General features: G+C 40.4%; 1 protein-coding gene across 1 annotated transcript; it reads left to right on the top strand.

The window, feature by feature from the left end:
• The first annotated feature begins 3884 nt into the window (after positions 1-3884).
• slc26a6l2 (solute carrier family 26 member 6, like 2) lies at positions 3885-12430 on the top strand. The gene is made up of 19 exons (XM_030767786.1): positions 3885-4024; positions 5306-5445; positions 6108-6218; positions 6451-6623; positions 7116-7280; positions 7518-7670; positions 8042-8124; positions 8291-8438; positions 8754-8867; positions 8955-9032; positions 9174-9269; positions 9497-9603; positions 9788-9857; positions 9973-10065; positions 10332-10442; positions 10660-10905; positions 11156-11210; positions 12136-12278; positions 12404-12430. The coding sequence occupies exons 1-19, from the start codon at positions 3885-3887 to the stop codon at positions 12428-12430; spliced, it is 2253 nt and encodes a 750-aa protein (XP_030623646.1).
• The last annotated feature ends 109 nt before the right edge of the window (positions 12431-12539 follow it).

Raw genomic sequence — 12539 nt, 5'->3', positions numbered from 1 at the left:
TGAGGTATTTAATGAAATTACAGTAAACTAATACTTGTATAACTAACTGTAATTGGTTTTTTTTTCTTTTTTGTCCTTTGCATGTGTGTGTGTGTGTGTGTGTGTGTGTGTGTGTGTATTTATATATATATACATATGTGTATTTTGCATAATGCAAGTAATTATGTGCCTTGCAGGCACTATAACTTTTATTGAGAAATATTGAAAAATGCATGTTTTATTGAGCTTGCGTACTCACACAGATGAAAGTGGAAAAGCATCGTTTTGCAAACAAAAACAACAGAAACAATTGGCTCATTAGTGTGGGTCTTTGGTTTCACCATAGCATGTCATCATAAACCTTTAACCCATGGAAGAAAACTTTTATGATTTCCTATCTGTCTGAAGGTAGAGTTTATTGACTCATTTACAAAAAGAAAGTAAAGGAGACTGTTAAAGGGCTCACTGGGTGGAGTGAGGCACTATTTGTGGGCGGTCACAAAAGGAAATGAGTCTCCTCTTGCACGACAGTGGGGTGTGTCATTTTATCTGAACTCCCATTGGTCAATGACATTATATAGTTTGTGCTTTTTATGTCAGTATAAATGCTGATTGTGCTGGTTGGTAGATGAGTGAAGTGTAGCTACAATAACAGGAAACTCTTAAGTCTGTGTTAAATTTTATAATGTTTATTCAGTTTACTTGAAGGGCTCCGCAAATTCTCACTCACAAATTAATCTGATTATTGAAAAAAAAAAAACAGATCCTGCTTTTCTATCTCTGCATGAATCCAGTTTTAATATGATTTGAGTTTTCCTGTTTATATAATGGATTAAATTCTTCCCGGGAGGTTTCATTAAGAGGAGAATAAGACCGGTTGTTCATTAGTCTTTGATCTTAAGACCGGTCATCGACTGGTCTCTGATCTTAAGACTAGTCATTGATTGGTCTTTGCTGGAACATTCATTTTTCCTAACTGACATTTGTCAAACGAATTTCATGTTCATTCATTGTTCCTTATCATTCTACACCAGGACACCCAAAAGATCAGGGAAGAACATTGAAAAGGAGGAACCCAATATATCCCCGTGTTGTTCACATTGACATGTGATAGTAAGTAGCTTGCACTAGGAGAATCTGCTTACTCTGGAAACATGGGCAACATGTTTTACAGGCTGTAGTTACACAGTTTCTTTCGCATACCTTGTGGATTCGTTGCAACATGCATCAACAGTCATTTTAGGTTTTTATGTTTTTATGAGTTAGCATGACCTTCACATAAGGACAATTAGGATATTACCCAACAGAGTGTTCTTGGTTACCGAGACATTTTTAAATATATTTGAAAGATCATTCAGAATCTGTACTCAGAGTCTTGGATTTGACTTACTTTATTCAAACCAAAGTGACACACTGACACTCTTAATTAAGCATCACCTCATACCACCTCTAAGTAAGCGTGGAGACCTGGCAAGCACAAGTAATCTGCATGTTGAAGAGTGTTGTTTGTTCCTGCAAATGTGTGTCAAATACTCACACACTCATGCAGTGCACGCACACACACGCACGCACACACACACACACATACACACACACACAAACACACAAACACACATACACAAACACAAACACACACTTCCCGTCTATGAGAGAGAGATTATTGGATGGTCTAGTAATGTGTGAGCTATTTAACTGTTTGGTGAGTCCCAGTTTCAGTTCAATACACTTTACGTGCCTTTGTGTAGCTGTGCGTGTGTGCACGTAGTATGTGAGAGGTTGTATCTCTTCCACTGTGACATGGTCAGCCAATCAGAGGAACTGTAGGTCAAAGGCAGGACAGTCACCGGCAGAAATACTTACGACTCAGCTGTTCATATTTAACTCCACAAGTCTTTCATTACATTTCCACCTCAAAATGGAAGAATCCATTAAAAAAAAAGAGAGAGAACAAAAACTTGGATTTGGTTTCACCGGGAAAAAAACCCTCCCGAAACTGGATCTTTAAAACTATGATGAAACTGGAGTTTGGTTATTAAAAGGACTTTGGTTGTCTGAAAGCCATTTTGCAGCGTGCAAATTCTACTATTTTTAAATTACTCTGAAAAAGATGACTGCTGTCCTAAACGAAAAATGGAGATTTTTGGGGGCATTATACAAAAGGTAAAAAATAATCGAGGTGCCAGAGGTTTGGGAATAAACATTTCTAAAAGATTTTCTTGCCTTGGAAAAGATCTGATTACTCCAAGGTGAGCTCAGGCCATTACAGGACGGTGATGTGGTCCCGTGCATGAGAATAGGACAGAAATTGCGAAGACAGTTTGACTAAAATCTTCAGATCTGTAAATCTATCCTGAAGATTCACTCTAAATGAAACCGTTACTCAATTAGAAATTGACCTTCCCAAAATCAGATCTTTTTGCCCTAAACAGATAAAACACACTGTAAAAGAACATACATGTTTTGGCAGAAATCAGTGTGCATGCTGTTGTGCCTATGCGCATTTTTTTTAATTACAGAATAATGTCAGGTTCTCCTTATAAGTTGCCACTTTCTAGAAATTCATTAAGAAAACCTCATAAGAGACTTTGAAACTTTGGGTTTTTGTTGTATGGGGCTATTAGAGGACAACAGTAGCACAGTCTAAAACAGAAATGGCTGTGATCAACTCAGATAAACTCTTCATCTCTCCTCAGCAACTGTGAACTTTGGATCAGGGAAGAAAATGCTGCCTTTTTTTTTTTTTCTTGACAGACAACATAATTACTTAGCGTGAACTTCAGTCTGTGTTTGGGACACGATGTGCAATGGAAGAGAAATCATACCAATAAAAAAAAAAACTGCACTATCGTCATGTAAGAAAAGAAAATGTTTTCATAACTGATGAGGAGAAATGCAAAAAAGAGAAAACAAAAACATTTAACATCCCATGTTAAATGACCTTTTTTTCTCTCTATATATATATTTTTTTTCTGCTGTTGGTGTTTATGCTGTTTGGGAAGCAGCTGTACTTTTCCCAGAGTTAATCATCGTGAGAAGTGTGCTGTGTTCCACATGCTCTTTTAAGTGCGTGTGTGTGTGTGTGTGTCTATGGAGGGGGTGCATGTGGGTGTGTGTGTGCACGTGGGTGTGTGTGAATGCATATGTGTGAGAGTGGGTGGGCGGTAGGTGTGTGTTAGGAGAGTGTGGGGGGTTTCTTAATAAAGACAGGAAAATGAGAGAGAGCCTTCTACTCTTCTATTTCTCGTTCTCTGGTTCAACACTTGGACAGGTTGTGGAATACATTCTGGGTCTGGCAGCGCTGAACTCTCCACATATCTTTGGTGACTTTAGCTGGAGTTCTGTTGTTTGTTTTCTGGTAGAGCAGCTCTGACCTTGATTGATTAAATAGTAGCTTTTTCAGTAGAGGAGTCACAAATTTGATGTTAAATTGAGAGAAGGTAAAAAAGTTGGTTTCTACTTAAGTGAACAGATTTTTACCAGCAGTGTCATCAGTGTAGTCCTATGTTTGCATCAGTTTTCTCTTCATCCAAGATTCTTTTTTTATCCTCTTTGAAACCACTCTTCATTGCATATTCTTGTTCAGTCATCTGTAGTGGTTATCCATAGCCAAAGCTTACTGCATTGTCAGGAGACATTTATACAATAGTCCAGAAGTCAGGTCATAAGTCAGACAGAGAGAGACAGCTGGTTAGGCAAGCAGACACACTGGACTGATAAGCAGTTAGCTGGGCAAGTACGCTTATCCTACAGACCCTTTTTCAGACAGACAGGCAAGCAGGTGGATAGACGCTGGCTATATTTGGTTCTAATAGCAGTTGAACAATTCATAGAGTATTTTGGGAGGTAAGCAGTTGTTCAGGTTAGCAGGTAATTGTTCAGGCTTTTGAACAGGTGAGAAGGCAAGTATGGCAGCTTGCGAGCATGTGGCTAAGGGATTTTGTGTGGAGAGGCAAGTGTTGGATGAACTGAGTTTGGATGAGGTGGCACATCGACGGGCTCAATCTCTTCGGCCAGGAGTAAAGGAGAGACTGCAGGATTCACTAAGGTGGGACACACACACACAAACGCACAAACACATGTACAAATGAAGGCACATGGATTCACACACATGCATTAGGCTATGCGTCCACACATGAAAACACATGCATGTCAAATCATTTACAGACACAAATAATTTTCTCTATATATAGATATATATGCACACACACACAGACACAGACATACACACGTACATACATACATACATTCTTACTTGGTGATGTGGGAAACAGACAGACTCTTCTATGGGGGTGTGTCTGGTATCAGAGATGAGATGGCATGTGATTATTCACCTGACAAATACATTGTTTTTACTGTGTAACATGCTCTTCATAATAGTAACACTGTGATTTATTTAAAGTTTTAATGAAAAGTGATTAATGACAGGACAGTCATGCAGTAGCTACATCCCTTTGGGGAATTTGTTTTGACCACAAACACTGGAGCCAGTAGCAGTGTCTAAGAAAATGAAACGAACAAAAAAAAAAACACATTTTCAAGAATTATACACCTGCAAATAACCTTTACACGAGTGTCGTTGTACCTACAATGTTGAGAATCAATGAATTGGTGTAGAATAAGTGTGTGTGTGTGTGTGTGTGTGTGTGTGGGGAGGGGGGTGTCTGTGCTTAGGACCTGATGAGTCCTCATGACCAAAGATCATCTGTTGTTTTTTATGGAAACAAAGGCTCCTCACACTGATAAAAGATTAACACTACAATTACACATATACACACACCATCACACACACCATAGGCCATGTTTCACTAAATTACAAAGCCACACTTTGTTAAACACACACACACACACACACACATTAACTCAAATGTCTTCCGATTTTCAGCTACTCCTAAAACATGCACATGTACACACACATCTGTCTGAATGACCTCCAGATTCCCTGAGTTCATCATTTTCTATGGAGACAAAACACCTAACCAGAGCACAGTGTCTGAATGGTGAACTACAGTATTAATGTGAATCTGATCTCAAACAGTCAGAGATTAAATATGTTGTGAGAATGAAAATAAATATGTGTTTATGACATTGTAACTTAGTCTCTTTAGGTGAATACATTTCTGGTGAATTTACTGTGTAGATAGATTAATAGACTGACTGCAGGACAGCCGGACAGCCAAATAGATAGATAGATAGATAGATAGATAGATAGATAGATAGACGGACAGACAGATGTTTAAGCAGAGAGGGGAGCAAATATCATACCCAAACGTATTCTTTTTCACATTTCCTCTCTCACCCACTACCTCTCTCTCTATCACTCTCTCAGGTGTTCTGTGGGCAGGCTGAAGAGTTGTATTCTGACTTGGATTCCGGTTCTCTCCTGGTTGCCAAGGTATTCGGTTCGAGACAATGCAATGGGTGACTTCATCTCAGGGGTTAGTGTGGGCATCATGCATCTGCCACAAGGTTAGTCAACACATGCTCTGCAGGGCATACAACGTCCAAAAAGTCTGACCGAATTCTAACCCCACACACAATCAGATCCTATATCAAAACCACAATATTGACATTACATACATTTTCATAATCTCAGAATGATCCGTTCTTGCGTGCAGTCATTTCTAAATAAGAGTTGAGCACAGAAGACTGCGTATCTATTTTCCGATGGAAATGAAAAGACGTTAATGAGCTGTAACCGGATAGCAGAATCCTCCTTTGTGCAAGACCCCCTATATTCTCAGACAAACAACTAAGAAAAAATAGACCTCTCCAAACCTTATAATAGAGTCATTATTGTTGCTAAATATGACAAAACCAGTCACATAAAATACATAATGTCATTGAGTAAAATGCTCATTCAATTCACACAAAGTTCTACAAAACCGAACAGAAATCAGTCTGATGTGAAGTTGAATTAAAAATGAAAACAGTATATTACTGTGGAATTAGAAACTGATTCATGTAATATGAAGTACATATATCAGTTGAATAAAGAGATCATATTTAGACTGTTCTGATCCATAGCAATCTCTGATGGTATATTAAGCAGAGCTTTGATAATGACGTGAGTAAATGATCAGGGTATCTGTGACTGATGTGCAGTGTGTGTATTCTGTGGTGTTTTTCAGGCATGGCTTATGCTCTTTTAGCCTCTGTGCCCCCTGTCATCGGTCTCTACTCCTCCTTCTACCCTGTACTCGTTTATTTTATCTTTGGTACCTCCAGGCACATCTCTGTAGGTGAGATGAAGTTACGTGTGCATGTGTGTGTTTAAATTTCATGCATGTGTAAACACTTAACAATATAATAGCATGTTGATGTTCCAAACTGTGTGTGTGTCTGTGTGTGTGTGTGTGTGTGTGTCTGTGTGTGTCTGTGTGTGTCTGTGTGTGTGTGTGTGTGTGTGTGTGTGTGTGCATGTGTGTGGGTGTGGGTGTGCATGGGTGTGTGTGTGTATGTGCGTTTGAGTAGGTACATTTGCCGTCATTAGTATCATGTTGGGTGGAGTGACAGAGCGTTTGGCTCCAGATGATTTGTTCCTGAAGAATGGAACCAACGGATCTGTAGTCATAGATACCGTGGCACGCGACGAGATGCGGATTCAGGTGGCAGCTGCCGCCACCTTATTGAGCGGACTCTTCCAAGTAAGACTGTCAATCAAAAACAGCCCTCAGAACAACCACAATGTAATGAAAACAGTTTTTTAGTGGTTTACATATTGGCCTGTACATCATTCACGTCATATGGTTAGCGCATTTGTAAAATCGGGTGTGTTAGTGCTGTATTCTCAGTCAGAATGACATTGTTTAGTTTTTAGTGAGATGGATCTAACATCTAACAGACATATACATTTGCATTCGTGTTAACTATGTCAGTTAAAGTCTCCAGTCAAATTCCAAGTATCAGTTTTTCTGACATATACATATACATGACACATGCAGTATATGCAGGACATGGGAATGGTTCATTACAGACATTTTTCTTTTACTGTATGTTTTGCTTCATTTAATCTGTCCATATGTGGCAGATACCCATTGCAAATCACAATATTTCTTCCCCTCTCTCTCTCTCTCTCTCTCTCTCTCTCCCTCCCTCTCCCTCTCTCATTCTCATTCTCTCTCTTTGTCTCTCTGTAGATTGGATTGGGTATGGTGAGATTTGGGTTTGTGGTGACATATCTGTCTGAGCCACTAGTCAGAGGCTACACGACAGGAGCAGCGACACATGTGGTTATCTCTCAACTAAAATACATTTTCAGAGTCAAACCACAGCGCTACAGTGGCCCCCTATCACAGGTCTTCGTAAGTAAACACACACACACACACACACACACACACACACTCGGTTTTGTTTCCAGCCCTCATTTTCAGGGCTGATATTGAACCAAATTTCTGTCTCCCTCTACTGGAGTCTCTCACACAGAAATTAATCTCTCTCTCTCTCTCTCTCTCTCTCTCTCTATCTCTATCTATCTTTCTCTCTGTCTCTCTCTCACTGTCTCTCTGTCTCTGTGTCTCTCTGTCTCTCTCTCTTTTCAGACACTGATTGACTTGTGTTCCTTGTTGCCCCATACCCATATTCCCACTCTGATTGTGAGTGTGGTTTCTCTGGCTGTTCTCATCATAGTTAAGGAGTTAAATTCCATTTACAGCAAGAAACTGCCTCTACCCATCCCCATAGAACTCTTCGTGGTGAGTCCATCTCTCTGTCTACTGTCACTACTCATCTACTCATCTCTCTGTCTACTGTCACTACTCATCTACTCATCTCTCTGTCTACTGTCACTACTCATCTACTCATCTCTCTGTCTACTGTCACTACTCATCTACTCATCTACTCATCCCTCTGTCTACTGTCACTACTCATCTACTCATCTCTCTGTCTCTCTTTCACTCCTTGTCTCTCTCTCTCCTTCTGCCTCCGTTTTAATTTTAAACTTTTTTTTAAAAATTCTGTCTTCCTATCTACATATCTATACCTACAGTGTGGTAAGTATATACAATGAGATTATCTCCAAATACAAAAAAGCTGAAGTGACGTGTGTGTGTGTGTGTTTGTACAGATCATTGCAGGGACACTGATCTCACACTATGCTAATTTGAATGAATTCCATGCAGTTGAAGTGGTTGGAGAAATACCAAGTGGGTGAGTGTATTCAAAATATATTTTGAATAATTTGTTTATTGTTTGGGCTGTTGCTACACAGAGAACTAAGTGTTGTTTTAGAAAAACTCAAATAAAGCTGTGTCTTACTGACTCTCGATTGTACCACCAAACACCTACCTTCTTTGACCTTTGACCCCATCCTTAGGCTCTTGCCGCCACAGGTTCCTGACCTGAGCTTCTTCCCATCTGTGATTGGTGACGCGTTTGCTGTAGCCATTGTTGGCTATGCCATAAATATCTCCTTGGGAAAGACCTTTGCCCTCAAACATGGCTATAAAGTGGACAATAATCAGGTAGACACCGAATGAATGAATAGTCACTTACATGCTCTCATTCAAACACACTCACATAGATAAATACAAACAGGTATATACCTTATTTTTTAATTTAAATTCTTAATATGTCATCAGTAAACAATGTCCCACGTTTCTCTCTCTCTCTCTCTCTCTCTCTCTCTCTCTCTCTCTCTCTCTCTGTCTCTGTCTCTGTCTCTCTCTCTCTCGGTTTTCCTTTTAATGATTTTTTCTGAGGCTATACTCTCACACTTTCATTCTCTCTCTTTGTCTCCATATACATCACTTTCTCTCTCTGTCTGTCTTTGTCTGTAGGAGCTGATTGCGTTGGGTCTCAGTAACACGGTGGGAGGATTTTTCCGGTGTTACTCTGTGACTTCCTCACTGTCCCGCAGTCTCATCCAGGAGAGCACAGGGGGAAAGACACAGGTAATACATTCACAGTAAAGACCCACAGCCACATACAAATGTTCAGTAACATACATGCATGCATGCATAACTGTTGTGTTTTTTCAGGTTGCTGGAGTGATATCTTCTGTTATTGTTCTAATCACAATGCTGAAACTAGGCTCACTATTTGAGGACCTACCTAAGGTATCTCATGCACACACACACACACACACACACACACACACACACACAGTCACAACAATCCTTCTTCTTCCTCACAAAGCCATACTACATGTATATGTGTGTGTGTGTGTGTGTGTGTGTGTGTATTTGTGCTTGTTGCAGGCAGTGTTATCCACCATCGTATTTGTGAATCTGAAGGGAATGTTTAAGCAGTATCTGGACATTGTTGTTCTTTGGAAGAGTAACAAAGTGGATTTAGTGAGTCAATTCACCTTTTTTTCCCTCAAACTTTTCGAAATGATCATCATGTCGCTTACAGCCTATAGGACGTTTTTCACAATATGTTTAGTAATCATGTTTCAAAATCGTGTTTTACCTACTGGTTTTATTGATTGAAATGGTTTGGTGTGACACAGTGGCTCTGTCATTGCTTTGCTCTGGGTGTGAACATGCCGTCTGACCATCCTGCTGTGTGTTATCTGTAGCTCGTGTGGTTGGTCACATGCACCTGCACTGTACTGCTTAATCTGGACCTGGGCCTGGCTGCATCCATTGCCTTCACACTGCTCACTGTCATCTTCAGAACACAGCTGTGAGTCTGTGTGTGTGTGCGTGTGTGTGTGTGTGTGTGCATGTGAATTCATTCAGTACAATTCAGTTGTGCTTAATAAGCAGGCCACTATCACTGACCATACTGTGAAAGCACAGATGATGTTAAAAAGCTCACGGCAATGTTAAAATTAACTACTGTTTCTGTCTCTCTTTCTCACTCCCAGTCCCAGGTACTCATTGCTGGGCTGGGTTCCTGGAACAGAACTTTATCTGGACAAAGAGTCATATGAGCAGGTCAAACTCTCACTAATGAGAACTTACATGTGAGGAACACATTCCTTTACTTTATATACTTTATTATTCACCTGTTGCTCTGTGTGTGTATGTGTGTGTGTGTGTGTGTGAGTAGGCCAAAGAAATCCCAGGAATCACTATATTCCGATCTTCCTCTATGCTGTATTATGCCAATGCTGAGCTTTACTTGGATGCCCTAAAGGAAAAGGTAAGTCGCAACTATAAAAGAAAAAACAACAACAACAACATACACGGTAGCCAAACTCATGACAAAGCCTTCACAAGAAGGTTAAGATGCAAGATTAAAAAGACAAATAAACAAACACGACAAAACAGCAAATACCCATTTACTGTAAATGGGCGGGAGTGTAGAGTGACAACACTCACTATTTGCATGCCACTCTCTCCCTTTTTTCCTCTCTCCGCTCTCCCTCCCTTTTTTCCTCTCTCCGCTCTCCCTCCCTGTCCTCGCAGAGTGGAATTGATGTTCCGAAGTTGCTCAAACAAAAGAGGAAACGGGAAGGAAAAGAGAAACGGCAGAAAGAGAAAGAGAGGAAAATGGCAGAAAAGGAGAGGAAGAAAGAGGTGAATCAGACAACCTATCCTAATATAGACCTGTGGGACACACCCACACACACACGCACGCACACACACACACACACGCACGTGCACGTGCACGCACTACCTTAGAATGCGTGAGAATCAAAAGTGCCCTGTCTCTTAACCGTCACCTCTTTGCTTTTAGAATGCAGTGCTGAATGTGACAGACAGTGGGACTGCTGTTGTTGCTATGGAGAAGCAGAATGGCTCCCTTCACAGCCAAGCAGCCACCAGTTACAACCATGCCACAGCTGTTACCAACTTGGGCTACCTACATGACGAGAGCATATACACCAATGTCATAGAAAACTTGTCTGATGAAGAGACTGAGCAAAGTGACACGCACTCATCAAGCTGTGAGAGCAGACAGCACAGAACCCATTCTATCATCCTGGACTGCTCCACTGTCAGCTTCATTGACACAGTCACACTGAAAACACTGCAAAATGTAAGTCAGTGGGAGTGTGTGTGTGTGTGTGTGTGTGTGTGTGTGTGTGAGAAAGAGAGAGAGAGAGAGAGAGAGAGAGAGAGAGAATGTGTAAAAGAGAGGATGAGAGAAAGGAAAATGGAGAAGAGAGAAAGGAAAATGGAGAACTCTTAAATACCAGTACTCATAAATACTCTTAAATACCAATACTCATAAATATCAATAATCTAAGGATGACTTTTATTGATCTGTTTCCTCTTCTCCGGCTCAGATATTTCAGGACTTTGGTGAAGTAGACGTGACAGTTTACATGGCTGCCTGCCAGGGTTAGTTCCTCATTAACACAACATAACCTTCTATACCCAGTACACTAACATAATATAACCTTCTATATCCAATACACTAACATAACATAACCTTCTATACCCAGTACACTAACATAATATAACCTTCCAATCCCAGTCCACTAACATAACATAACCTTCTATATCCAGTACACTAACATAACATAACCTTCTGTATCCAGTCCACTAACATAACATAACCTTCTATACCCAGTACACTAACATAACATAACCTTCTAATCCCAGTACACTAACACAACACAACATAACCTTCTATACCCAATACATTAGCATAATATAACCTTCTATGCCCAGTGCACTAACACAACATAACCTTCTATACCCAGTACACTAACACAACATAACCTTCTATATCCAGTACACTAACACAACATAACCTTCTATATCCAGTACACTAACACAACATAACCTTCTAAACCCAGTGCACTAACACAACATAACCTTCTATACCCAGTACACTAACACAACACAACATAACCTTCTATACCCAGTACACTAACACAACATAACCTTCTATACCCAGTGCACTAACACAACATAACCTTCTATACCCAGTACACTAACACAACATAACCTTCTATATCCAGTACACTAACACAACACAACATAACCTTCTATACCCAGTACACTAACACAACATAACCTTCTATATCCAGTACACTAACACAACACAACATAACCTTCTATACCCAGTACACTAACACAACATAACCTTCTATATCCAGTAGACTAACACAACACAACATAACCTTCTATACCCAGTACACTAACACAACATAACCTTCTATACCCAGTGCACTAACACAACATAACCTTCTATATCCAGTACACTAACATAACATAACCTTCTATATCCAGTACACTAACATAACATAACCTTGTGCAGTGTGTGTAGTTGAGCAGTTGGAAAAGGGAGGATTCTTCTCTGAGTTTGTTCCGAAGAGTCGTCTCTTCCCCTCGGTCCACGACGCTGTACTGCACTGCCTCAGCCACAGTGGCAAAAAACTGCCCAGCTACGAGAGCGCCCTGGTAAGACTGACACACACACTCACACACACACACACACACACGAAAACCATACACAGTCATACACACAGCTCTCTGCTCATGCTGTTTTAAAGTCAATCTGAGCTCTCTCGTTATCCTGCCAACAGGAGATGGCTTGCATCACTAAACTCTGACCAGCAGAGGTCAGAATGGCCACTTCCCCAGTGCCCTTTGTGTCTGCACCGTTTCCATGACAACAGCTGACACAGTTTCCAGGGCAACAACTTAAGAAACCAAAATCAC

Source organism: Chanos chanos, chromosome 3 (genome assembly GCF_902362185.1).
Source record: "Chanos chanos chromosome 3, fChaCha1.1, whole genome shotgun sequence".
NCBI classification, from domain to species: Eukaryota; Metazoa; Chordata; class Actinopteri; order Gonorynchiformes; family Chanidae; genus Chanos; species Chanos chanos.
The sequence above is the reverse complement of the archived record's forward strand: the minus strand, read 5'-3'. Positions and strand labels throughout refer to the sequence as shown.